The sequence below is a fragment of the Colletotrichum graminicola genome (assembly GCF_000149035.1).
Source record: "Colletotrichum graminicola M1.001 genomic scaffold supercont1.5, whole genome shotgun sequence".
In the NCBI taxonomy this organism is placed as follows: Eukaryota; Fungi; Ascomycota; class Sordariomycetes; order Glomerellales; family Glomerellaceae; genus Colletotrichum; species Colletotrichum graminicola.
In genome coordinates, this window is record NW_007361009.1 from 175,037 (window position 1) to 201,901 (window position 26,865).

Below are 26,865 nucleotides of genomic sequence, written 5' to 3' on the forward strand. Positions count from 1 at the left end.
GACGTATCAAATCACGGCCTGCACGCTGGGCGGCAGATGGGACAGAGCTCGATCGTCCGTCGTTTCCAATGCGCCGTGATCTTTGGGGGTATCAATTGAATCGTTTCGTTCGTTGGGGTTCAGGTCGTTCGCGTCAGTGATGGATAAAGTCGATCCGTCAGTCGCGAAGACGTTGCGGGGGCTGAGATGTCGTCGCCCGTTCGCTGGTGCCGAGTCGGGTGAGGCGTGACGGGGTTGATGCAGTGGATGCAGGAACGCAGAAACGCAGGAACAGGAGAGGGAGTCGGGGCTCGAATGTGCGGATGGCTGGGTTCGCATTGGTGGGGTGTCCCGGGGTAGCGCGCGTTGCTGAGGCGAGGAGCGTCCTGCGATGTTGTTCGACCTCGTCCTCTTTTTTTGCGGTCCTCCTTGTCGGCGCCGTAAAGGGAGTAAGGTAGTAAGGGGACGAGGGGTGGGTGAGGAGACGAAAGGAGGCAGGGTGCTGAGCGCGAGAGACGGGACGATGTTCGATTCCGCGCGTACAAAAAAAAGCGGCTTTGCTGACGGGGGTTGGCTCGTTAAAATTTAGGGGACGGGTTACTTCTTCCCTACTAGGCAGTCCCCTCTTGAACTAGTCTTGATTTTTTCCCTTTCCTTTTCTTTTCTTAATTCCTGTCCGTGGTCGTTTATTATTCCTCCGGCTCCCGGGCCTTTCATGTATCGTCGGTGTTGCTGTAGTCGCAAGAAGGAACGTTGTTAAAGTTGGGAAGGCGGGATAGCCCAGCAATAGAAAAGGAGGGCAGACTGTACGACAGTAAGGTATTTCTCTCCCTCTCTCTCTCTCTCTTTCTCTATCCTGCGTGCGTGTCGGTCAACTTGGTTTCCTTTCCTGAAGCGGATGTTAAGAGGAGAGTTTGGCAAAAGGAATGTCAACAGGGGTGAGAGAAGTGGAGGCCCCGATGGAAATCCAATACAACCCCAGGACCAGGAGTGCCGATGGGACCAAGTAAATGCACTGAACTGCAGCCCAGTGCTAGTAGCACCAAGCTGCAATTGGCGATTAGGCTCCCTGTGGCACCGCACTTCCCGTTTGTTTTGGGGCGCCTGTTCCTGCACAGACTACAGCTCAGTGACTGGCTCGGTCAGGTCGCTCTGGACTACTCTCCGCCCTCCCCCAACTGACTGCTTTGGCTGCATTGTCACATCAGGGGCTTGCCTGTAGCTGTTTCTGGCCAATGAGATCATGACAAGCGGATGGGTGTGTGTAGGGGACAGCCCAGCATCCGAGCAAAAAAGGGAAACTTTTTTCTTCTCCCTCAGGAAGCACGGGGAGGCTGCAGGCTTGCTGGCGCTTTCACTACGGTGTGGGGGGGGGGAAGGCAAGAATGGAAGGATACTCGGACATCAGGCGGGACATCAGGAGTACTTTAGGAACACGTAGTTTCACGCTGCAGTTGACATGTCTCTCGTCAGTACTGTGCCCTGCACGGTGGTGTGTGCATTCCGTTTCCTCCAGGATAAGGCAGCTACGTATCTAAGTATTGTAAAGGGGTTACAGGAAAACGAACGGACGTGACATGCGCAGACCGTACGAATATAATGCATCATTCACGTTGGCTACTGATATTCTACCGCCGCTACCCCTGGGGCAAAATCCCATTTCTCCACTGCCGTATCAATCTCAATCCGTTGCCGGTGTTGTCTCAACATAGCTTGGTGCCTTAGGTATTTAAAGATCTCGATGGACACTGAGTGGTGATGTTCGGTGTCAGGTTCTATTATTAAAGGGCCTCTTGGGCAAAACTGAACGTGCCCCGTTCGTTCGTCGACTGAGTCGAGGGGGGCGGGAACCCAGGCCCCAGTTGTTTCTGGCCTTCACCCACCCACCCTCCTTTTGTAGTGTATGCCTCCTCGTTCAAAACACCCCGTACCTTTTTGCTTTCGAGCCACCGATTGTTAAGCCTTCTATTTTCGCGGTGTTTCGGGGATTGAAGCGCAGCAAGTTCCATGTGCGACTTTGCTTGAGCCAACCCAGCCTTCCTGGCGCTGATCCTCGGTCGGGCATCCAGAAGGATTGGCTAATGCTGGCCAAGACTGGTCCTTCCCATTTCCTTTCCTGGGTAACAAAATGCTGTTTCTGGGTGCTGGTGGCTGTCGCCAGCCCCCTCCGGCATCCGTCGAGACTTGTGCTGCTACGTATCCGTATTTGGCCTCCATCAAAGGCCCCGGCTGCTATTCCTGATCCGACGCCACGGCAAGTTGCAGATCCTGAGGTCTGAGTCGGTTGACGTCTGTTCCTGTGCTGCGTACAGTGTATTGCGTGTCGCTCAAGGGCCAGTCAGGTCCGATGTCAATTTAACGTCAGTGCGCAGGAAACATTGCTTCTTTGCCGAACGTTGGGTCTCGACATGAGACATGATGTCCAGTGGTTGACGCTCGCTCATGCCCCCAAAACCCTGCTGCCAGCATACCTGTACCTACCAAAAATTTCCGCAGTGAAGCAGATTTCTCAGACCAGATTTCCACCGCTTTAGTATAAAAACGTTGGTCTGTTAGAATCGAGGGTGTGCAGAAAACTGCCCTTTCACTTTCTGTAGCTTAGCACTATGAATTGTGTACCCTTGCGTACTCGTCTGACAAGTCGTCGACAGGGTCACCCCTGGCACTGGAGTTCATGAGACTCTTAATCTTGCTCATTGCCATGCTCCAACGCTCGGGCCAGCTTATCATGTACAGAAAGAGAAGGTCAGATTCGGGTCCTTTATTGCGCTGACGCATGATCGATCTGGCGATGGCCATTTGCAGTTATGAACTCGTGGCTTCAGGGGTGCGGTGGTCCTCGGTACTCGACAGCAGCGAAAGAGGGCCGCCCTTCCGTTGCTCTGCTGAGGATAATTTCCCATCAGGCGGGTCCATTTGCCATGATATGGTGTGTTTCATGTTCTCCAAAGCTTCAACGCCATTAGCAGCTTCCAAGTTCCAGTACACGGACGCCCTGAGGCTTCGAGGCGGACGCAAGGATAGGACGGCGGAAGACCAAATCGGGAATACGGGGTCGGTGAACAAGAGACGGAAAAGATAGGTATTGGGCTCCTCATCAACTCCTTCTGCAGAATCGGAAGCGCACAGATTGCGGCATCTCTGTACACTGTACGGAGTACTACGAACTCTATACGGCAAGCCACGACCACAGCCAAGGCAAGGGAGCAGGTTCTACACGGACGTCGAAGGTATCTTAGCGTATCCTTTGCGTCAGCTCGCTCTATGCACCTGAAGACTCTTTGGAAAGAACACAGGTGGCGCGGAGTTAAGGCTTGGGTGGAATGGGCACATGATTCTGGCAAATTAGACTGTGCGCCCAGCAGGTGCAAGAATGCTTTTCATGAGATGGCGCGTCTGAGGGTAAGATGCGAGCATTCTGGTGAGAATTAATGTTGGCCTGAAGCAGGCGGGAAACAGTGCGCTGGCCAAGCGGCGGTCATCGAGAAGTGACAGAGGTACGATGAGGCTCCATTTGAAGCAGGTGCCTGCCTCCAGGCCCAGCCGAGAAAACAAACTCAATGGGGCCTCGCGCGACCACGACTCTGACGACGCATGGACGCATTGAGTGACTACGAATATGGACCAATCAACCCATCTCGTGACTGTTGAATAATCCCAATATTGGAAGACAAGACGTAGCAGCGATCGGGTCTTTAAAGCGGATTCCCAGCATTACGGTAAGCCTTTGGCCGACGAAGGGCCTTGCCTATGCTATAGCATGTTGGGGACTAGAAACGTGAGGATGCGTCGTCAAAGCAGGGTGAATCGGTAACGGGTGACGACGATTGAGATTTGCACACACATCATATCGTGGAAAGGACATATCATCTTGCTTCGCGGTATGACGTACGCAGAGATCAGAGACGAAAACGCTACGGTCCATAAAAATGAAGACAAAAAGGGAAAAAAAAGGAGGAAAAGGAAAAGACGCCCCAGTGAAATTATTAATGGAGAGAATAGGGGGGAAAATAAAATAGAAATAAAAAGGGATTTATGGGCCAAAGCAGAGAGAGCCGGCCGTTTGGACGAGACATTGTTTCTGGTGTACGGATAACGCGCCTGCCTTCCCGTCTGCCCATTCCCCACCGTCATTGAACGATGTTACAAGGAATGTTGTCTCCGATTAGCTCGTGCCCTTACGATATCGTCGGCCGCCGAAATTTGGTCGATAACGCACCTGGCTGTCCAGCAGTGAAAGGTCCAGCCATGGCCGTAGACACCTACAGGCCTTAGAGAATACAGCGGTGGAACGCGCACTCCAATTGCTCAAATGTCTGAGTGGACGTACGTGTTCGCGCCAACTCTTACGGATACATACCTACACTGGCTAAGTATCATCTACCTACCTGCCTGCCTCAGGTAATAGAAGAAGGCGGGATTATGCTGAATAGACCCAGGCAGTCTTGTTGGTTGGTTGCATGAGGTAAGGCTGTTGCTCTCAAGGCCACACGGTACACGCACGACGATTAGGTATCCTTAGCACAGTCGGAAGACCATCCTCGGACTAGCGCCATTTTCTCCTCTTACCTCATCCCCGCCATCTGACTGTTTTACCTACCTACCTGCCTAAGGTACCGACCTACGGTACGGTGGGTGCATACTTGCACCCTGCGGCCGACCAGCGACCAGCGGCCAGCGGCTGGGAGACGAGAGGACAAGATACTAGTGTAGACGAATAATGCGGAGATGTGGAGCTGAAAGGCGGTCAGGGTCGGGCCACACAACGTCTTTAACCAGTGCCTCTGTCGTGGTTGACCCAGCTGGCTGTGTCTGTACGGATACCGTTGCCATCATCATCATCATCATCATATAACTGGATGACTGCGCCGGGGAGTAGATAAGATGAACCCCTATATTGTAAACTCTTGCGGTGTGTCCGATTGATTGGCATCAATCTTCTCATATTAACCAGTAGATGTGAATAATTAGGAACGCTGGTTGGAAGTTTAGAAGAAGCTTTTGGAGCGAGTGATGCAGAGGCGGCTCTTCTCTATCTTGATAGGTTGGGGATCGAAGCTGACATCAGCCTACCTAGATAGTTTAGGTAGGTACGGAGTACCCAGAGGGTCGTTCCTAATTTTTGGTCGATGTTGTTCTGTGGGCCAAGGCACCACCTACCTCTGCCGCACCGCACCTGCCCACGTCGAGCTGGGGTTGGACGGGTGTTAGCCGCTACGCTGCGCCTTCACCCAACGTGGACCTGTCACTCCCGTCCTCCAAAAACTCCAAATTCGCATTACCGACGCAATCGCCTGCCACATCTCTATCACCTTATCCGCGCGACACCCAGTGTCGAAATGTCGCCGCAGTAAACTATTGACAGGTGGTTTTTGCGCCAAGTACACATCTCGACAGAGTCATTGACAATATGACTGCTGCCTCTGTGCAAGATCACCCCCTCCCTCGCCCCTCACCCGCCACCCATCTTCGACAACCGAGCACCTCGAAGCCCTCACTGTCCAGCTCCCAACCTCGACATCACGCAAGCATCCCGCGGACGACGAACAGCACCGCGCTGCTTGGTGTTAATGGAAGTCCTACCAACATGCCGCCGATGCAGGGTCCCAACGGATCCTCCGCATTTGCCGATGCGACAGCCGAACCATTGCCGCATACTGCTCCTCAGCCTCTAGCGCTTCAACGGTCAACGAGCCATGATGATGGCACTTCCAGACGGCCATCGAGTGCGCCTGGAAACAAGCAGAACCTCTCTGTCGGGTTTTCCGCCGGCGAACAATCGGATTCCGACCGACCGAAACGCCCATCTATGAAGCCATTGCTCATGCGGTCAAAAAGCGAGTTTGGAGTCAACCGCTCCGAGGAAATCGACCACTCCGAGGAAGATATTCCACATTGGGGCGCCAGGCATGGCTTCGATGAATACCACGAGTCGCCGGAAATCCTGGCTCAGATAGCGAATGTAAGTGGTATCCTATTTCATTGCCCACCACCTCTGGTCCTGCTTCCTTTTTTCCCATTTCGAGCTCTGCGCCTCCCCACTTGGCGGCCTTGTGGCGGTACTATCCAGCTGGACTGGTCTGACAGTAGTCCATGTTTGCGCGTGTTGCGTAAGAAGAGAAAACTTGTGATGTAATGTTGGGTCTGTACGTCACGGCCATGGACTGCCGTGCGAATCCCGGTCCCGAGCAGCGACGCCGGGCGCAATTCCGTCCAAGTCGAGGTCTACATTCCATCCTATCTGAGCCTCTGTGGCCATGCAGTCACCCGTTTGGATGGGAGTGATAGCTACACAGCCACCATTGAACCAATTCGAACCCAACTACGTTAACGGCGCTGTTTTGGGCTCTTGGGAATTGCTGACATTCTGTCATATGTTAACTCGCGCTGACTCCTGCTCCCAGAACTGGTACATGTACTGGACCGACAAACGACACGAGACAACTGGCAAACCAAAGGCAACGTTACACGAGCTTCAGGATTGGCGCATGCGTGACAGACTCAAAACCGTCTCTGCTGCCCTGGCCGTCTGCCTTAATATATCAGTCGAACCTCCCGACCAGCTCAAGACGAACCCTGGTGCGAAGCTCGAAGCGTGGACCGACCCTACGACCCCGCCTCCTCAGAAAGCCCTGGAGAACATTGGCAAGGCACTACAGGCGCAGTATGAGACACTTGCCATCCGAACGAGATACAAACAATACTTGGATCCGTCAGTGGAGGAAACCAAGAAGTTCTGCCAATCCCTGCGCAGGAATGCAAAGGATGAACGAGTCCTGCTTCACTACAACGGCCATGGAGTGCCAAAGCCTACTGCCAGTGGTGAGATCTGGGTGTTCAATAAGAATTACACGCAGTACATCCCAGTTTCTCTATATGATCTTCAGCAGTGGCTACACGCTCCTACGATCTACGTCTGGGATTGTTCCGAGGCAGGCAACATCCTCAACAATTATCACAGGTTCGTGGAGAAGCATGAACAGGAGGAGAACGAAGCCGCCGCAAGAGATCCGAATTATGAAAAGACGGTGTTTCAGCCCTATATCCATTTGGCTGCCTGTGGTGTCAAGGAGAATCTCCCAACGAATCCTCTCCTCCCAGCCGACTTGTTCACTTCTTGTCTCACCACTCCCATCGAAATGGCTCTCTGGTTCTTCGTCCTTCAGAACCCCCTCAAAACAAACCTTACTCCAGAGCGCGCCAAGAAGCTTCCGGGAAGATTACAGGAGCGAAGAACACCCCTCGGTGAACTGAACTGGATTTTCACAGCCATCACAGATACCATCGCTTGGACGACACTGCCCCGACACCTGTTCCGGAAGTTCTTCAGGCAAGACCTTATGGTCGCCGCCTTGTTCCGCAACTTTCTTCTGGCGCAGAGAATTATGTCTGTCTACGGTTGCCACCCGCAGTCCTTTCCCGAACTCCCCGTGACCCGTCAGCATCCGTTATGGGCAAGCTGGGATTTGGCTGTGGACATGGCTCTAGCTCAACTTCCCATGCTGGAGAGGAAGGAGAATGAAGGAATCGAGTACGAGTACCAAAATTCGACTTTCTTCACCGAGCAATTGACGGCGTTCGACGTCTACCTCACCCGTGGAGACGCCATGTCTCAGAGGCCACCAGAGCAGCTTCCAGTGGTACTTCAAGTCCTGCTGAGCCAACAGCACAGGGTCAGAGCATTGATCCTACTTGGGAGATTTCTCGACTTAGGTCCCTGGGCTGTTCAGCTTGCCCTGAGCATAGGTATCTTCCCCTACGTCCTGAAGCTGTTACAGTCCGCTGCGGCGGAACTGAAACCCGTTATGATCTTCATATGGACTAGGATTCTAGCAGTCGACATCTCTTGCCAGCAGGATCTTATCAAAGACAGCGGCTATAACTACTTCGCCCAGATTCTCAAACCATCTGAGAGCTTGCCTGTGGTCAACGAGCCTGAGCACAAAGCGATGTGTGCCTTTATCCTCTCTATGCTCTGCAAGGATTACAAGCCGGGTCAGCACGTCTGCAACCAAACAGACATCATGACTTACTGCTTGTTACACCTGCAGAACCAAGAAAACCCTCTGCTTCGACAGTGGTCTTGTCTCTGCATCAGTCAGCTTTGGCAAGAACTTCCGGAGGCCAAGTGGCGTGGCATTCGGGAGAACGCTCCCGCAAAGCTGTCGTTCCTGACCAAGGACCCAGTGCCTGAGGTCCGAGCAGCCATGATGTATGCCATGACCACGTTCTTGGGCATTATTGATCTCACTGACGAGGTTGCTCGCATTGAAGAATCCATTGCGTGGACACTGCTGGACATGGCCAATGATGGCAGTCCAATGGTGCGCCGGGAGTTCCTTGTCTTCCTCTCAAGATTCATACTCCGCTTTGAGAGCAAGTTCATTGTTGCCGCATACGAACAGCTTCAGGAAGAGAGAGAATATCTCCTGTTCCCACCAGGACAGGACGGCATGGATCACAAGATGGGGCTGCATTACGCAAGGAAGGAAAACCGAAACGCAGACGGCACCATTAAGCCCACAGTCCATGGCTTTGCACACAACACTGTTTTTTCTGCTTGTTGGAAGCATGCTTTAATGCTGAATGTTGACCCTCACCCTGAGGTTCAGCGCGATGCGACGATGATTGTGGACTACGTTCATCAGGCCGTGATGGCTTCGCCCGTGGGTGAGCACGCCCAAACTCTCATTGACGACATTCGAAAGAGGGCAAAGCGGGCTTCAACAAAGAACCACCTGAACCTAAATCAGCGAAGCCATGCCATTGGTGTCTCCACCTCTTTGGCAACCCCACCATTGCCTTCTCCCGGTTTGTTACGTCGCACAGCAAGCTTGCTATTCCAATTGCCACTTTTTGGCAATGATGGCAAAGCTGATGCTAATGAGAAACATAATTACTCCTCTCCGGCGCCCTCGCCTAGTCTGCATCGGGCTGGATCTCAGAAGATCAAGGCGCCGGAACTTGCTGAAGTGCCGCCAGAACAGAGCGACCCCACAGCTATCCATGCCAACTACCACGTTGCCAGAGAGCCTGTCTCTGCCGGTTTTGAGGACCGGAAGCCAGGCGAAGCCCCCTCTCTCCCCCTCCAGAGCACTTTCTTAGAGTGGTCCATCGAGTATTTCTGCGAGCCTCAGATGAAGCCGAGCGAGTCGGATGAGCCAGGCAGCACCGAGTACAACGAGCGGCTCTGGAGACGGTCCCGAAATGACCACATTCTGGCAGAAACGCAGCCGCTCAAGCAGTACGCCGGCAGTCACAAGTGGAACAATCAGCTGGGCATCACCAACAACGGCTCACAGCCTGCCAAGCTAACGTTCCATCAATTCGAAGATCATCTTGCTGTTGCGGACGATGGTAACACGGTTTGTGTCTGGGACTGGAAGAAGCATGCTCGGTTGAGCAAGTTCTCCAATGGTAACCCGGAAGGGTCAAGAATCAGTGACATGAAATTCATCAATGAGGACGACCAGGCTTTTCTAATGACCGGTTCGTCAGACGGCGTCATTCGCATCTATCAGAACTACGATTCCGACAAGTCTATCAGCCTGGCCTCTTCTTGGCGGGCTCTCACGCACATGGTCCCTAGTAACGTCAACTCCGGCATGGTGTTCGATTGGCAGCAGTCCCTAGGCCGAGTGCTAGTGGCTGGCGACGTACGAGTCATTCGGGTGTGGTCTGCGGGTTCCGAGACCTGCATTATTGATATTCCCGCCCGGTCTGGCTCCTGTGTCACTTCCTTAACCTCTGACCAGATGACGGGCCACACAGTTGTGGCTGGATTTGGCGACGGTGCCGTCCGCGTTTTTGATACCCGTATCAGACCTCAGGACTCCATGATCAAGAAGTGGAAGGATGAAACAGACAGGCAGTGGATCAAGAGCGTCCACCTGCAGCGTGGCGGACAACGAGAACTCCTTAGCGCAAGCAGAAACGGCAAAGTCAAGCTCTGGGACATCAGGATGGATCGGCCACTTCACGTCTACCAGACGACCCGAGACACGCTCCGAACGGCCAGCACCCATGAGCACTTGCCGGTGTTTGCAGTGTAAGTCAGACGAACCCCCTATCGAGAAGCTATCGATACTAATCATATCCCCCACAGTGGAACATCCGCACACGCTGTCAAGGTCTTCAACTTTGACGGCCAAGAGCTGTCACGTGTCGAGCCGTACTCAAGCTTCCTGCAGCAAAACAGGGGCTCTCCTATAGCAGCTACTGCGTTCCATCCGCACAGGCCCATTTTGGCCTGCGCTGCCAGAGGCGACTACTACATCAACCTCTTCACTTGCGAGAAGTCCGACTCACAATCCTTGGTCGCTTAGTTGACATCCGAGAGAAGGTAGAGGGTACTTTTTCGCCTGTAATCCGATTATATTCTTGGGAGATCATGCTGCTGCTGTGTAACTACTTTTTTAACTTCTTCATCTCCGGGCGGCAGCGTACCATTTACTGGCGAGGGACGGCGTTTGAATTGGTTGCCTTACGCACCATGGCAAACAAGGGCAGGAATTGCATGAGATACTAATTGGTAGCAGTTGGCTCGTTCCGAAGCCAATTGATGTATGAAAATGAAAATTGTACTGAGAAAATATCTGTGGCAAGCTAGTCACATATCAAGACCAGGATCAACAAGGAGTATCCAGCATGAAGCCACACGGACGTGCTTATCGATAAGCGTAGTAGGGCAGCTCAGCTCAGGCCCCACCACCTTCTCTGCTAGCCGCAGCGAGGGGTCATCGTCTCTGCCCCGCCAGCGAAATTTCCAGGTTCGCGGTGTTACTCGAACAGTCACACCGAAATCAGGTCAGATCACAAGAGTCATCGAACCGACATAAATAAGTCGAGCTCGACCTGTCACATCCTCCTTGTTCTGGTTCACTACTGATTTTTTTTTTTTCCCGTTGAATCTAAAACCCGCAACCATGGCTGACGCGCCGACCGACCCCAAGCCGACCGAGTCCAACCCCCCCGCCCCCGCTCCCGAGGCCGGCGAGGGAGGCGAGAAGCAATCAAAGAAAGGTGCGAAGAAGGCCGAGGCCAAGGCAAAGAAGGAGGCCGAGAAGGCCCGTAAAGCTGCGGAGCGCCAGGCCGCCGAGGCCGCTGCGAAGGCTTCCGGCGGCGCGGGCGGCGAGGACTTGGCCAAGGACAACTACGGCGACATCAAGCCCCAGACCAAGGTCGACGCCGAGCGCACCAGCCTGCGTAGCATCGGCGCAGAGCATGTCGGAAAGGCCATCAAGCTGCGCGCGTGGATTCAGAATTCGCGCATGCAGGGCGCTAAGATGTGCTTTATTGAGCTCCGCGAGGAGCGTAACTGGGCCATCCAGGGCGTCATCGCCGCCAGCGCCGAGGGTAAGCCCGTTTCGAAGCAGATGGTCAAGTGGATCGGCAGTATTGCGCTCGAATCGTACGTCCTCGTTGAGGCGACAGTGCAGAAGCCCCTCGAGCCCGTCAAGAGCTGCAAGGTCAGTGACTTTGAGCTGCACATCACCAAGCTCTACGTCATCGCCCCCGGCCCCGAGGCCTTGGGCATGAGCCTGGCCGTCTCGAACCGTCCTATCAACAGCTTCGATGATGAGGACCCCAATGCTCCCGAGGCTGATAAACCCGTCGACGACGTCAAGGCCGGTGTTGAAGGCGTGAGCATCGACACCACTCCTAGCGCGAGCATGTCGACGCATCTCAACAACCCCGTCATGCACAAGCGTGCCCCCGTCCAGCAAGCCATCGCCGACATCCGCATGGCTACCCGCAAGCTCTTTGCGGAATACCTCGACGCCCAGGGTTTCGTTCAATTTGAGCCCCCTTGCCTAATTGGTGCTGCCTCCGAGGGTGGTGCCAACGTTTTCCAGCTCCCTTACTTCGACAAGAGTGCCTGCCTGGCCCAGTCCCCCCAATTCTACAAACAGTTCGAGATTGCCGGTGGCAGAAAGAGAGTCTACTGTATTGGCCCAGTTTTCCGTGCTGAGAACTCCAACACCCCCAGACACATGACCGAGGTAGGTACACATAGAATGCAAACGCAAGGCCACTGGCTAAAACACCACAGTTCACTGGTCTCGATCTGGAGATGGAGATTGAGGACGACTACCACGAGGTCCAGGATATGCTCGAGAAGGTCCTCCTGCACATTTTCCGCGGACTCAAGGAGCGCTGTGCCGATGCTATTGACACCGTCCGTGCCGTCTACCCCTCGGAAGATTTCCTCCTCCCCGAGCCTGGCAAGGAGGTCCGCCTCACCTTCGCCGAGGGACAGAAGCTCCTTCGCGAGGAGGGCCCCGAGGAGTACCGCAATGTCTCGGATGAGGAGGACATGTCCACTCCCCAGGAGAAGGCTCTGGGCGCCCTGATCCGCAAGAAGTTCAACACCGACTTCTACGTCCTCGATAAGTTCCCCGAGGGGGCGCGCCCCTTCTATGCCCTTGAGGACCCCGAGAACCCTAAGGTTACCAACGCCTACGACTTCTTCATGCGCGGCCAGGAGATCCTTTCCGGAGGCCAGCGTATCCACATCCCTAGCGTCCTCGAGGCCCGCCTGCGCAAGAAGGGCATCGACCCGAACAGCCAGGGTATCAAGGAGTACGTCGACGTTTTCCGTAGCGCCGGTGTGCCTCCCCACGGCGGCGGTGGTATCGGTCTCGACCGTGTTGTTGCCTGGTTCTTGAACTTGCCCTCTGTGCATCTGGCCAGCTACTACCCCCGTACCCCCAAGAGACTTGTGCCGTAAACGGCTGGTGTGGAATGGATTAGTTGCAGGAGCGTAAAACTGCCGGTATGGCTATGGTTGAAGAATAAAATGCATTATGAAGAGTACTTTATGACATTGCCTTCCCTCGGCCACGCTGCTAGAGAGGTTGGAGACTGCTTGTGGTTTTCCAAACATCCATCCATGTGATTGTTTACCACCTGACGTCTTCCTGCCACTAATTAGCGTTCATTTGATGCATTTGGAATATTGATACCATCGGACTTCGGGCATCGAGTAATATGGGGATGTCAGTGTTGCCAAACCTCAACCGGTCATCCTGTGTAAAAAAGCAGGTGTTGAGGCCTGAGACAGGCGGCCCCACGGCTGACGCCGGCCACATGGCGTAGCGCAGATCCTGGAGCAGCAACTGAGCAGTCATACTAAAAATACGTCTAACGAGAGAAGCTATGTCAGTCCGTGTGCTACTCGTGGCTCAGTTCTCGGTGTCAAGGGCCGGCTGGGGAGAGTACTTGGGCGTACTGAGGTGGAGCTGGGGGCAGTTTAGATCAATCTTTTAGGCCTTTGCAATTCTGTCTCTACCGTAGCCATATTGCATGCTTCCATACGAGGAGCTTCGGATAGAGAGTGAAGGGGAAGGGGCTCCAAACTGGCTCACGACTGCTTTGAGAGGCCGCCGAGCCAGCCCGGGTCTATCGATGATGTGCTTTCGAGGCTTATACCGATTTGATTCCCTTGCGATTATCTCCAACTGGGGTGACCTCATAAAACAGAACACCATGTCCTTGTTGTCCAGCATATGGGTCAGTAAATATCAAGTGAAACGCTAACTGACAATTTAAGCCGATCGCCGCTGCTTGTTAAAGTTTGTGGGAAGGTTCAAAGACAGTGCCGGATGTGCGAGAATTGATTCCACTTCAACCCGAATGCCTATTCCCGTCCGACATTTTTGGCTTCTTGGACCCGATATATGCACTGTCATTATTGTACCCTGAGACTGCATCATTTCCAGTTGAGTTTTAGTCCGAGATGGACCATGCTTCTAAGCTTGTGCAACAAATGAAACACTGCCGAACCAGCTATAAAGCGTCATGAATATGGGCACTAGTACTGCAAAATAGTTTTATTATTTGTCTTTTATAGCTAGCTCGAAGGTTCCAGTCTTCACTCAAAAGTTATTGGCAAAGAACTCAAGGACAGTCTTGTAGCCACGGGTGTACTCCTCCTTGACTCTAGGGTCCTCCAAGTCTGAACGGGCAGCCATCCACCCGTGAATCTGGTCCTTGAATATCTCGACGTGCTTGGCAACACTGAGGTTGCTCTCAAACTTCTTGACATCCTCCTCAGGCTCGTCCTTGGAGGCGAGCATGATGAGGGGGATCTTGATACCCTTGGCATCGTCGGCCTCAACCATGGCGGGGTGGATCTCGGCGCCAACCTTGAATGGGTTGCCCTCGCCAGAGGTGACTAGGGAGACGACCTTACCTCCCCAGCAGTACTTGTGATGCCGTCAGTCTACAAGCAACGGTCAATGGGTTACGAGGGAAACCTACACCGATGATACCAAAGGACTCAAGAGAAGAGAACTTGGACTGCACAGCCTTGACGTAGTCGGGGACCAGACCGGCGATCTTGGGAGGCGGGAACTTCTGGAAGAAGCCGCCCAGGTTCTTTTGCTTCTCCTCCGTGTTGGGAGGGAACCACTCGATGGGACAGGGCTCGCCGGCGAACCAGTCGGGCATGAAGACGCGATACTTCTCGGAACCGCTTGTGGCCAAAATGTCTGCTCCCTGGAGGGTTTGAGGGAAGTATCCAAAGATGTCGTAGATAACCACAATAGCCTTCTTCGCATCGGAGGGACCGGTAACGTCTGTAATTTTGTCTGGTCAGTGCTGTTGGATCCACGGTCGGCAGACGTCGTCGAGCGAGAAGGCAGAGCGGCAGACCGTGCACTAAAGATCTGGACCCAATTGATTGGGATTGACTGGTAACTTACAAGTCTTCTTGCCTCCAATCTCCTCGTAAGTGCCCTTGGCTTCGTACCCCTTGGAAACTACGGGCGGGATGTTGCAGCAGCCCACGGAGTGGCCGTGCTGAGCAGGCATAGTCGACATCTTGGCGGCTTGTGTAGAGAACGGGTGTAACTGTCGAGGAAAGCTAACAAGGCAGGTTGCGAGATTCTTAGATGCGGTAGAGCTTGTGGGTGTTACTGTCGACGTTGATCGAGAAGCTATCACAGTGGTGGGGGAGGATGTAGGCTGCTTCAGGACCAGCGGCCATCGGGAGCGAGCAGCTTTAATAGGGTGGGAGCTCATATGGTTTCTTTCAATGACGATTGGGCAGCGAGCTGTTGGCGGGGCACTACATGTGTCGGGGGTGACATTCAACTAACCAGTTAACGAGTCAAACGGAGAGAGATCTGTGGCGTTGGCCTCTTGCCCCTTCTCTTAGACCACAACCTCGCTCTCTCTAGGAGCTTTGGAGGGAGGGGTTCGTAGGTGGGGTGGGGTGATGTCACCATTGCTGTGGGGGGAAATGCCTTGACCCCGCCCGTTGTGGACCTCCACGGCCCGTTGTCGGTGCCCGTCTTGAGGTCAACCGGCCGCTCCGGTATTTGATGGCTGCTTTAGGGTACCTACGGGGCACGATTCCGAAAGGCAGATTGGCACCTTATACGCCAGGTCGTCCAAGTTCTGGACTAGGGTTAATTTTCAGTCCAACTGATAAAGTCCAAATTCTATGATTAAATACGACCAATCCATACGTCATCTCCTCTTTGTACAAGTAGCAAGAAGATCAGTTGAATCAAAAGCGGTACGTTCTCGAATAAGAAAGAAAACATGAACGCTGTATTCAACAAAAGCACTCCAGTGCTACCAATTCAACGCTTCATCCTACTCTTTGGATGACTATTTATAAGTCAGATAGATATAGAGGGCATATAAAGAAGAACAAACGAAACAGATGCTGTCCGTACATGTACTCAGACAGACCTCCCTGCGGAGTATCTAGTTTTCTTTTCTATCCTGTGGCGACCATCCACTTACAAGCGACAATTCAACGTATTCCAAAACTAAACGTCGTACCCAGATGTCCTTAGATCGTCCAGAGCCTTCTCGACAACCATTCCATCTTCCTTGAACGCCAACTTATCAGCCGCCTTAGCGGCGTCGACCCAGACGACATCAAACTTGGCGCGGTCCTCGCTGGTACCTCCGTCTGGCGTAACGTCAAAGTTCCTCTCCGCCACAAAATAAAACACCATCTTCATCGCGCCAGAGGCCGGGTCCGGGTAGTGGCACACAGCCACGGGCTCCGTGTCGACAAGCTCTTCCGATACCTCCGGTGCGCCCGGCGGCCTGCTCACGGGCGTGGCCCTCGTTCGGAGTCGCAAGGTGACCGGCCTTGCCGCGACGGCCGTCTCTTCTAGGGTCTCGCGCAGGGCTGCCGCGAGTAGGTCCTCACCAATGTTTTTGCGGCCCTTGGGAAGTTGGTAGATGCGGTGGCGCTTGTTGTAGACTAGGAGCACGCGCTTCCCGCGCGTATCGACCGTGACGGTGCCGCAGCTGATGATGAACTTGTGGGAGGGGAAGAACTTCCTGTCAAGGGCCATCTCGGCGATAGTCGATGCGTACATCTCTGGCTCTTCAGACAATGCCGATGGAGTCATCTTGTCGCAATGTCTTTCTTTCGGTTCACTGGCTTTCTGTGATGCGTTTATCGTCGGGCAATGAGGCAGGCCTAGATATACGAGGTTCAAACTGCTGCGTTATGATGCTGTTTACTGTCCTGAGCAAATGAGAATGCGCGGTTCAGTATGGGATAAATCTAGAAACAAGAACGCCTTTCGGCAGCTAGCTCAACCTGGGCCAACGAAGCCAGATTCAGGCAGCTCACCAACTAAGCAACCAGCTCCTCTTATACCTGTTCCTGGCCTCGTGGCGGTGAAGCGTATCACGAAAGGAGGCTCAATGAAGCTGACGACCATGCCTTATCCGGCTTCTCCTGCATTGTTACTCCTTCTCAATCAGTCAGTGTCTGGGTAAAACCATAGCACCGCCCATTGACCGGTTCTGTTTCATGCAGTTGCACATCAGCATCCTTAAGCCAAGAATAGAGCTACTATGGAAGAGGTGTGAATGAAAGTCCTAATGATGCACCCATCGCGTCCCACCTAGGATCCTCATCCCAATATCCAAAGGCCTTTCCTGGAGGCGCGGTTCTAAGCGCGGGAGAGAGAAAGAAAGAGGGACACCAGGACTGCAGGGCTAGTCAGGTGAGCGCAGACCGGTGAAGCAAGGGTTGGCCATCGGTGAGACTAATGTACAAGCGCACCACATGGGCATAGACTATTTGTTGAGGACTTGAAAGTAAGGAAGAACAAAGAAGTGTTAGATGAAGCGCAACGAGACCACGTGGTTGAGAACAGTTTGAAGGGAAATATGATAAGTCACCTCCTGCCTGCAAGTGGTGAGATGCTTGTCTTGTAACTAACAAGCGAAAGATGTTAATTCTTTGCTGGTGTGGTCGGAGAACGTCCTTTTCGGGGCAAGTCTTATAGCCGCGTGCCACGCTCAACACTGCTCCGTCCATGTTCTTCACACCGGCTGTGCTGACCGAACACTTGGGGATCGCCAGCACTTCTGGAAGCCGGTGTAATGGCTGGGAGATATACCGCTGAGACCATCAATTAGTACGTCCTGTGTCTGACAAGAACGAGACCTGACGTACACATTGCATGAATGTCAGCACGTGGATCATTGCGACTGTGGCCAAGCCAGCCCTGCTGGTATCTGATTTGCAAGAATACGTGGGGGTGGAGTGGTAAAATGTCTCGAAAGGGGGACAGCTGTACGTTATAGGTGAAGGAGAAGAGGGCTGGGAGACAGGCCCGAGGCTTTCACCGCCGGCGTTAGGCAGGGGTTTGACCGGTGGATCGTCGGAGGCAATCCCGTGCGATTGGTTCTTTTTGGTCTGCTGCAGAACAAACTACCGTTCTTTCAGTGACATCCTCAATGTACAAGTCCAGGGATTTTTTCTTTTCTTCTTCTGCCGAGAGAGAGAGAGAGAGAGAGAGAGAGAGAGAGAGAGAGAGAGAGAGAGAGAGAGAGTTGTGTTTCTCTAACTGGATTTCAAGACCGGCTATTGTGCAATAGCATCATCTTGGGGGTTGAACAAAATTATCCATTGCCGAGTATAACAGAGGCCGTACATACAGAGATCCCATTTGAGACCGCATCAATGTCTACTGTCCTATAAACTGACACGATAGTTAAGTAAGTTTTATGGGCTCTATCATAGTCTCTCGACTGTCAGCCGGTTTCCATACATATGATGCGTTATTCCTGTCATAAGATACTTAATTGATGGGTTACTTGATAGGCAACAAAATGGCTTATTGGGCGCTTGTTTCTCACATGAACAGAATCTAAGCTTTTTACATTCTGAATACGCCAAACTTGGTATCACCAGCCTTGACTTCATTCCGACCTGACATGGCAGCCCTTAGACCTAAGCCCAAATATTGGCGGGTGTGCTGAGGAGGGATGATGCCGTCGTCCTATAAACATTGTTAGCAAGTATCGCATGATGTGGACAACCACGTAACTGACCCATAACCTAGCCGACGAGTAGGTTGCGTCGCTTTCCCGTTCTATCCTCTCCTTCAGCTCGGGGTCGGCCTTTCCAACGGTCTCCATCACCGCAGCCAGCTGCTCACCACCCATGACACCAATGCGAGAGTTGGGCCACATCCATAGGAAACGGGGGCTGTAGGCTCGACCACACATGCCATAGTTGCCAGCACCATAGCTACCGCCTACGACAACAGTGAATTTGGGAACATCGGCACAAGCAACGGCAGTGACAAGCTTAGCACCGTGCTTGGCGATACCACCACGCTCGGCGGCGGAGCCTACCATGAAGCCGGAGATGTTCTGGAGGAACACCAAGGGGATGCCTCGTTGAGCACAAAGCTCAATGAAATGCGCGCCCTTCACGGATGATTCGGCAAACAAGATGCCATCATTAGCAACAATGCCAACCTTGTAACCATGGATATGGGCAAACCCAGTGACCAGGGTCGTACCGAAGTCACGCTTAAACTCGGAGAACTCGGAACCGTCAACGATACGAGCAATGACCTCCTTAATGGGCAATGGCTTCCGTAAGTTTGTACTAGCAATGCCCAGAAGCTCTTCTGGCGAGTATAGCGGCTCAGCATAGTTCTGCACAGGTGCTGCCGTAAAAGGTGACTTTGTGGGCCAGTTCAAGTTGCTGATGCTGCGTCTGGCAAGTGTGATGGCATGAGCGTCGTCGACTGCCAAATAGTCTGTCACGCCCGAAACAGAAGAGTGCATCTTTCCGCCGCCCAACTCCTCGGCACTGATAACTTCACCGGTGGCAGCCTTGACCAGCGGTGGACCAGCAAGGAAGATGTGACCTTGGTTCTCAACAATGATGCTCTCGTCACTCATTGCGGGGACGTAAGCACCACCCGCAGTGCACGGACCCATAACGACCGAGATCTGGGGAATTCCCATGGAGCTCATCCTTGCCTGATTGTAGAAAATGCGCCCGAAGTGATCACGATCCGGAAACACGTCCGCTTGGTGGGGGAGGTTGGCCCCGCCGCTGTCAACCATGTAGATGCAACTATGTATGCGTCAGCAATCATCTACCGAGGGCGACCAAGAGTCCCTTACGGCAGCTTGTTCTCCTGGGCCACAGCTTGTGCCCTCAGATGCTTCTTGACCGTAATCGGGTAGTAGGTTCCGCCCTTCACTGTGCTATCGTTTGCGACAATCACGCATGTCACGCCCTCCACAACGCCGACACCGGTGATGATGCCTCCCGCAGGAACGTCAGCCTCCGGGTATAGCTCATGAGCGGCTAGCGGCGACAGCTCCAGGAAGGTCGTGCCGGGGTCGATCAATGCTGTGACTCGATCGCGCGGCAGCATCTTCTTTCTCGCAAGGTGCTTTTCCCTCGCCTTTGCCGAACCTCCGAGGTGTACCTTTCGCGTCAGGTCCTGCAGCTTCTTCATAACCTCGCCCATTTGGCTCTTGTTCTCCTTGAACTCCTCGGACGTCGGGTCGACATTGGTCTGGATTCGGGAGATGGCGCTGGCCTGATGCGGCGGCGTGAAGGTCGCAACGGTACGGGCGGAACGCAGGAGGCGGGGTGCTCTGAACCCCGGCCGTGTCAATTGACGCGACAGAAGCAGGACGTCCCTTGATGGCCTTGAGAAAGACATTTTAGACGTGTGCGAGGGTGTTGCCAACGGGTGTAGCGACTCGGGGTATGAAGGAGACTGGGCTACAGCTGCAGACGATGCCCTTTGAAGACGACAAGGAGAGGTTCGAGGGCCGCTCGCTTGCTGACGGGATACCATTCCAATGATGTCGAATACCTGACCTCGGCCCGCAGCAAGCCGCCCGTAGCCGAAGCACCTTGGACCTCTGCTCGGCATTAAGCTAATGCAACTTGGATCATCAACAACGGTAGGAGTTTCCAGTTGTGTTTACGATTTCTTCCTTTCTCATCCTCATCATTCGTTCTTATTAAAACTCATTGCCATGTCAAGTCTCCGAGCTTTCAGATCGCTGGCGCGACCGGCGCGTCAATTGCGACCCCTCGCGAACCCCGCTCTCCAGACCCGACACCACTCCTCTAAGCACCCTAAGGGGTTCGAGGCACCATCTCAAGCCGACCTGACGGAGCTGCGCGAGCGCGTGCAGGAATTTACAAGGCGCGAGATCACGGAGGAGGTCGCCGCAAACACGGACAAGAGTAATGCATTTCCCAACGATATGTGGCAGAAGCTCGGCGAGGCGGGATTCCTGGGCATGACGGCCGACGAAGAAGTCGGTGGTCTGGCCATGGGCTATCAAGCACACTGCGTCGTCATGGAGGAGATCTCGCGTGCTTCTGGCTCAATTGGCCTTAGCTATGCCGCGCACTCCCAATTGTGCGTCAACCAGCTTCAGCTCAATGGATCTCCGGAACAGAAGCAGAAATACCTCCCCGGGTTGATTGCTGGCACCAGCGTCGGTGCGCTGGCAATGTCCGAGTCTGGGGCCGGAAGCGATGTGGTGAGCATGAGAATGACAGCGACAGCTGTCGACGGCGGCCACGTCCTGAACGGCTCTAAGATGTGGATTACCAACGGTCCGGATGCCGACGTCATCGTCGTCTACGCCAAGACGGAGCCCGACAAAGGTTCCAAGGGCGTCACGGCGTTCATCGTCGAGACGAAGGCCAAGGGCTTCAGCTGCGCAAGAAAGCTGGACAAGATGGGCATGCGAGGTAGCAACACTGGCGAGCTCAACTTTGACTCCGTCTTCGTGCCTAAAGAGAACGTCCTCGGTAAGGTCAACGGTGGCGTGCGCGTGTTGATGGAAGGCCTCGACCTCGAACGCCTCGTTCTTAGCGCCGGTCCGTTAGGCATTATGCAGGCCGCGCTGGACGTCGCTCTGCCCTTCACCCACCAGCGGAAGCAGTTCGGCATCCCCATCGCCCAGAACCAGTTCATCCAAGGCAAGTTGGCGGATATGTACACGAAGCTCCAGGCGTCTCGTGCCTACACCTACAGTACGGCTAAGGCTGTCGACGAGGAGGGCTTGATCCGGACACAGGACTGCGCCGGTGCTATCCTGTATGCTGCCGAGAGAGCGACAGAGTGTACACTGGACAGCATTCAGCTTCTTGGTGGTATGGGATACGTGGAAGAGATGCCGGCTTCCAGACTTTTAAGAGAGTAAGTGCCGCAAAAAATATTGGCTTGCGAGGACGGTTCACTGACAAATTCCTAGTGCGAAGCTGTATGAGATCGGGGCCGGTACCTCTGAAATTCGGAGAATGGTGATTGGAAGGGCTTTCAACAAGGAATATGCCCATCTTGCATGATGACGGAAAAGACGGGGCCAAAAGATGGTATATTATTTTGTTACTTCCAGGGTAGATGGTATATGTCGGTTCAATGAGTTAGTTCCTTTGTGGACGTCAAGCTTGTTGCGTTGATTTGACGAGAGAAACCATGGGACTAATGAAAATTTGTTGCCAAACACCATCAAAACAGCAAGCAAGACCCGGCAGACTCGATGCTGGGGTGCCAAAACGATGCGTCAGCCATAATCTAGGCGTACTACTGTCTATGGTTGGTTGCATGTCTGGGAATGCCAGAGCTGGCCAGAACAGAACTAGAACCAGAACCAGAACCAGAGGTGCGCTTCCAAGGCCCCTAATCTGCAAGGAAGACGGCAGGTTCAGGCGGATGACCGAATATGGCATTCCCGAGCCGGCACCCTGGTTTACTATGAGTGGCAAGATGTATGTATGGATGTCTTTCGTGTTCTGGGCCCTGGGGGGCGACCGGAATAAGATGGTGGTAGGCATGAAACTCGGTGCATGTCGGTCAGTCGGTCGATTCCGATTTCGGACCTGTGGCCGCTCCCCGAACTGGAGGTCAGGACTAGCGATGGCTAGACCGGTCCCCCTTGATCCCATGGCATTTTAGAACCTCCGTCCCGCGTAGGAAAATTGGGGTAGCTGTGGAGAAAGCGCGTAATGTGTCCTAGCCCCAGGAATCAGACTCTATAAAAAAGAAGGTTGGAGCTTGGTCGCAAGCTTGTTCAAAGATTCTCGTCCTTTCTTTACCAACCCGACTCCGCAGGGTTCCTTGGGGGCAAAAGTGGAGGACGTGGAAACCTTGACCAGGGTTTAAGGGGTTTCTGTCGCTTCTCTCCGGTTCGCTGCAATACCTGTATCTCGGAGGGGAGTGTCTGTAGACCTACAGCATAGACCGTGTCAAGGAGGTGGTTTACTAAGGTACAGTACTAGCTAGCATGCCATCCCCGTGAGCAGTTCGATTGGGCATCCATCGATGAGAAGAGAGGCGAGGAGAATCGGGCACCCGAGCCGGGCATCCCGGCAACATGCCCCCAAGTTCCCTCCCTCATATCCACCCCCGCCCCGGGGTTGTGGTTCTAGTGTGGACGGTGGGCGGCAGCATGTCCGCTCGGGCTCTAGCTTAGCTCCGGGGCAGCTCCCCGCGAGGCAGTGTGATAGTGGCATCTGCAACCTGCAACGTGATGGTTGAGACTTTCTTTGCGACTCAACAGTCAAGACGTGAAGTTTTCCACACGGAGGTCGAGACGCGTCCATATGCCCCAAGTATCGTGAACTGATCATCCACACCCTTCCTTGCCAATCGGCCGATTCACACCACTGCCAGCCCCCTTCCCTGGGCTGCCTTAGCTAAACCACCTTTTCCGTGCTTGCATCCTGAGCTATTCATAAATTGACCTCTTCCTGCTCTTTCCCCATTCTCTAAACTTTCTCACGCCTCCCTCCGTTTCTCTTTCTTCCCCCAGTTAGTTCCAACTCTCTTACTATCTCTCATGCCCCTTCCCACCGACTAGCTACCTCCAACCGACAACCAACCTTGCATTTCCCGATACAGGCTAATATCAAGGCGATCAGAGGCAACCATCAGCCTCTTTCCGCTGATCCCACGTCATCAACCACATCAGTGCTCAAGTCGACGCGTTATTCGACTGGTGGTGTTGTAATACTGCCATAACTGATCGCCAGTCCCATCCTGCGAGGGATAGCTAGCTTCATCTCAGCTCGTCCAAGTCGCTGCCCAACAAGAAAAGGTTCGCACGCTGACATCATTCCGCCGTTCAGTTTCAAAACTAAACAGTGCCTCCAATATCCAACAGGACTACATTTGGTATCCTCCCTTTCTGGTTGAGAACCTTATTTTCACCCTCGCTGGTGACGTCTTACTGACGACAGCAATTGTACTTCACAGCGCACTCCGCTCAACACAAAGACAGTCACAATGTTTCGTCCCCTCAGCGCCCGGCTCGCTTTGATGGGCCGTCCCATCACTCAGCACGCCCAGACACGCTCCAAGTCCACTCTGACTGCCCAAGCAGGCATCGCGATTATCAGGCCTCAGCACCAACAACAGTCGAGATCCATCAGCGGCAGCCCCAATGTCAGAGAGAAGCCCCATCCCGGCCAGTACTCGAGAACCGACCCTGACGTTACGGTCGAGTACCCCGAGGACCACGAGCTTCCTTCCAGTAAGCCTGTCCGCGGCCACGGCGGTGGCATCGGCAAGCCCACACTTGCATCTTTCTCTCTGGAGGGCAATGTCGGCGTCGTCACCGGTGGTGCCCGCGGTCTGGGCTTAGTTATGGGCCAGGGCATGGTCTACTCTGGCAGCGATCTCGCCATTGTCGACCTCAACAGTGAGCCTTGAATTATAATTCGCATTCCACAAGGACTATTCCTAACAGAAAAACAGAGGAAGAGGCAGAGCTCCAGGCCAAGAACCTGATCGAGGCATTCAAGAGAGAAAACCCCGAGGCAAAAAGGTACGCTATCCGAACACTTAATTCATTTCAAATGAACGCAATTGGATGTTAACCATACATCACAGAGCCCCCAAGGTCACTGCCCACCACGCAGACGTCTCAGACCAGGCATCCGTCGAGGCCTGCCTTGCTGAGGTCCTCGCTGCTCACGGCAAGATTGACAACTTAGTCACATCGGCCGGCTTCACCGAGAACTTCGACGCTGTTAACTACCCAATCGATCGCATGCGCAAGCTCTGGGGAGTTAACGTGGACGGCACCTATCTCTTTGCGATTGGCGTTGCCAAGCACCTCATGGAGCGCAAGTCGCCTGGCAGCATGGTCTTTATTGGCAGCATGTCTGGTTCGATTGTCAACGTCCCTCAGCCACAGGCGTACGTCACTCTCCCTCCAGAGTTGCTCCAGTATTCGCCAGCTAACACGTATCGAATAGACCTTACAATGCCGCCAAGGCTGGTGTCCGCCACCTGGCTGCTTCCTTGGCTGTCGAATGGGCCCACGCCGGGATCCGCGTCAACTGCATTTCGCCCGGCTACATGCTCACAGCTTTGTAAGTGCCCGGCGCCGTGGCCAAGTGAATGTTAGAAAATGCTGCTAACTCACCGCCACAGGACCGAGAAGATCCTCGACGACAACCCGGACCTCAAGCAGAAGTGGACATCCCTAATTCCCCAGGGCAAGATGGGTCAGCCTAAGGACTTGATGGGCCCCGTGACTTTCCTCCTGTCCGACGCTGCCCAGTACGTCACGGGCGCTGACCTTCGAGTCGACGGCGGTTACACTGTTACATAAGAGAACGATTACATGTTGATGGTCAGGATGGGGAATAAAAGGCATAAAAGACGAGAGACGCGATTCGATACTGAAATGATGGGCGTTTGGTTCCAAGGACATAGACGTCTATCCGTTGATCGTCAAAGGGCTATTACATACTAATATTATATTACTCAAAAAGTACAGTGATGATTCCTCGCCCTGATTCAGCATGTGAAAGGAAACAAGACATAAAATGTGGCGAGGCTCATCTGACGGAGCCGTCAACGCGTTTTCCAGTGCGACACGGCGCCTCCAGACGACTGACGGCCGTTCAGGAAGCGTACCCCACCGGTCCTCCACTTAGACATAGACGGCCTTGCATCCGGCTTCACCGATCTCGACCCCGCTAACCACCCTCGACTCAGGGCAGATAATCTTGGTGTCTCGAAAGCGCGAAGTTGGTACCAATAGCAGCAGATGTCCCATGATGAAGCTCGCGACGGGTGCCATGTGGCCGCTGGAACATCCCCCCCGTCGTCCAAGTCACTGCCTGCACCCGCAGGCCATACATGTAAGCCACGCACTGTATCGACGACTGCACGGTCAAGGGAGCGAATGCACGCTGCCAGGGTAAAGGCGGAGTGTGTGGGAAGAGGTTAGATGGGGTGCATGCGTGCTGTGTATGCTGTGCGACGACACCGGTGGGAACGGGCGCGCTGGGCGCTGGGTCGGGTTGCACACCCGGTGGGGAGGGGATACTGGGGGAGAGGCGGGCCACACCTCGCCCTCGCTGCGCGCGCATGCAGGGCCCATGGGGTGCTGCCTCATCCTGGCCATGGGGGTTGGCTGGCTGGTTGGCTGGCTGGTGGAATGGGTGCTTGCGAGGAACGGAGTTCAGTGTAGTAGCTGAGCACAGCCCTGCTGTACCGGACTACACGAACCGATAGCCGCAGGGATGGGCAGCTCGAAGGCTTCCTGACGCTGATACTGCGCCGCCTCCACCTAGAAGAAAAGAGCCCAGCCTGTTGCGGGGGGAAAGATATTGGGCCGCCGGTCAGAGTTGCTCGTCAACCAGCCTGGTCGACCGAACCAAGACTGCCCTTGCGCTGACGTGGGGAAGAAGATACTGCATGTCTTAGTCAGCAGACGGCTGGCAACGGCTAATCAGCCAGAGAGAGCTGTGAGCTACCCCTCCTCGCTCCAGCTCCGGAGGTGTGTCGTTGTGTACCTACCCCGCAGTGGGCAGCCCTTGTCGAGCTCCAGGGTAGGTAGCTTCAAACAGCTTTCCCATCCCATCCCGTCCCATCTCATCTCATCCATCCACCCAGCCAGCTGCCACTCGTGCTCGACATGGCAGGTCAGGGGGAGCCGAGACGTGGGGGGGGGAGGGGGCGGCATCTCGTGGGGTGGGTTTTGCGCAAGGCGTCAGGATCGGCCTGGAGAAGGCGAATCCTCGAATCTTCGTTTTTTCGATAGGTCCCTGCTTTCTCAAGCCATCGTTCTTTGCTTTCTTTTTTGGTTTACCTGATGAGCTGGCACGATGGGGGCGAGGGTGGGCATCGCTCTCGAGGAGGTTCGCCCACCCGCCTCGTCCTTTGTCGCAGAAACTACGACCTGAGAGGTACATTTCCAAGGTGGTCCTTCTTAAGGCAGAAATTATTAACCCTCGTGACCAGTTGCGCTTTGCTTTTCTCCCCATTCTCCGCCCTCCCACCCCTTACACTTATCAGTCTGATGGTCAAACGGACCGGGGTAGAGAATGCTGTCGTTTACTTCCCTTATTCGAGTCAAACCATTGGGCAATCAGTAAGATTCCCAGTAAGACTTGGATTGTAGCGGCCGCAAGGTTTGTTAAGCAAGCCGAGTCAGGTATTTATCTGAGAAACCTGCCTAGGTCTCTCTTAGACCTGAGCCCATCCCCTGCTGTGTCTCAGTCAACATAACACGCACTCATCTTTGCAGTCACATCGCCAACACAGTGATACGTTGGATAAGGTTTAGGCCTCGACGCATTAAACACAAAGAGCTCTCTTA

The 26,865-nt window shown here is 54.0% G+C and overlaps 7 protein-coding genes across 7 annotated transcripts; 4 read left to right on the top strand and 3 right to left on the bottom strand.

The window, feature by feature from the left end:
- Window positions 1-5,389: 5,389 nt before the first annotated feature.
- GLRG_02431 (WD repeat domain-containing protein mip1) lies at window positions 5,390-10,304 on the top strand (the record flags this gene model as incomplete). Its single annotated transcript, XM_008092440.1, has 3 exons — window positions 5,390-5,941; window positions 6,384-10,027; window positions 10,085-10,304. 3 exons carry the CDS (start codon window positions 5,390-5,392, stop codon window positions 10,302-10,304), a joined length of 4,416 nt encoding a protein of 1,471 aa, XP_008090631.1.
- Window positions 10,305-10,904: 600 nt separating this feature from the next.
- GLRG_02432 (aspartyl-tRNA synthetase) lies at window positions 10,905-12,709 on the top strand (the record flags this gene model as incomplete). The annotated part of the gene is made up of 2 exons (XM_008092441.1): window positions 10,905-11,981; window positions 12,032-12,709. The coding sequence occupies 2 exons, from the start codon at window positions 10,905-10,907 to the stop codon at window positions 12,707-12,709; spliced, it is 1,755 nt and encodes a 584-aa protein (XP_008090632.1).
- Window positions 12,710-13,856: 1,147 nt separating this feature from the next.
- On the bottom strand, window positions 13,857-14,802 carry GLRG_02433 (dienelactone hydrolase; the record flags this gene model as incomplete). Its single annotated transcript, XM_008092442.1, has 3 exons — window positions 13,857-14,186; window positions 14,242-14,558; window positions 14,685-14,802. 3 exons carry the CDS (start codon window positions 14,800-14,802, stop codon window positions 13,857-13,859), a joined length of 765 nt encoding a protein of 254 aa, XP_008090633.1.
- A 959-nt stretch (window positions 14,803-15,761) lies between these two features.
- GLRG_02434 (NUDIX domain-containing protein) lies at window positions 15,762-16,358 on the bottom strand (the record flags this gene model as incomplete). Its single annotated transcript, XM_008092443.1, has 1 exon — window positions 15,762-16,358. One exon carries the CDS (start codon window positions 16,356-16,358, stop codon window positions 15,762-15,764), a length of 597 nt encoding a protein of 198 aa, XP_008090634.1.
- A 1,767-nt stretch (window positions 16,359-18,125) lies between these two features.
- GLRG_02435 (carboxyl transferase domain-containing protein) lies at window positions 18,126-19,943 on the bottom strand (the record flags this gene model as incomplete). Its single annotated transcript, XM_008092444.1, has 3 exons — window positions 18,126-18,248; window positions 18,301-19,342; window positions 19,393-19,943. 3 exons carry the CDS (start codon window positions 19,941-19,943, stop codon window positions 18,126-18,128), a joined length of 1,716 nt encoding a protein of 571 aa, XP_008090635.1.
- Window positions 19,944-20,265: 322 nt separating this feature from the next.
- On the top strand, window positions 20,266-21,595 carry GLRG_02436 (acyl-CoA dehydrogenase domain-containing protein; the record flags this gene model as incomplete). The annotated part of the gene is made up of 2 exons (XM_008092445.1): window positions 20,266-21,446; window positions 21,502-21,595. The coding sequence occupies 2 exons, from the start codon at window positions 20,266-20,268 to the stop codon at window positions 21,593-21,595; spliced, it is 1,275 nt and encodes a 424-aa protein (XP_008090636.1).
- A 1,939-nt stretch (window positions 21,596-23,534) lies between these two features.
- On the top strand, window positions 23,535-24,867 carry GLRG_02437 (short chain dehydrogenase; the record flags this gene model as incomplete). The annotated part of the gene is made up of 5 exons (XM_008092446.1): window positions 23,535-23,949; window positions 24,006-24,075; window positions 24,141-24,449; window positions 24,509-24,625; window positions 24,687-24,867. 5 exons carry the CDS (start codon window positions 23,535-23,537, stop codon window positions 24,865-24,867), a joined length of 1,092 nt encoding a protein of 363 aa, XP_008090637.1.
- Window positions 24,868-26,865: the final 1,998 nt, after the last annotated feature.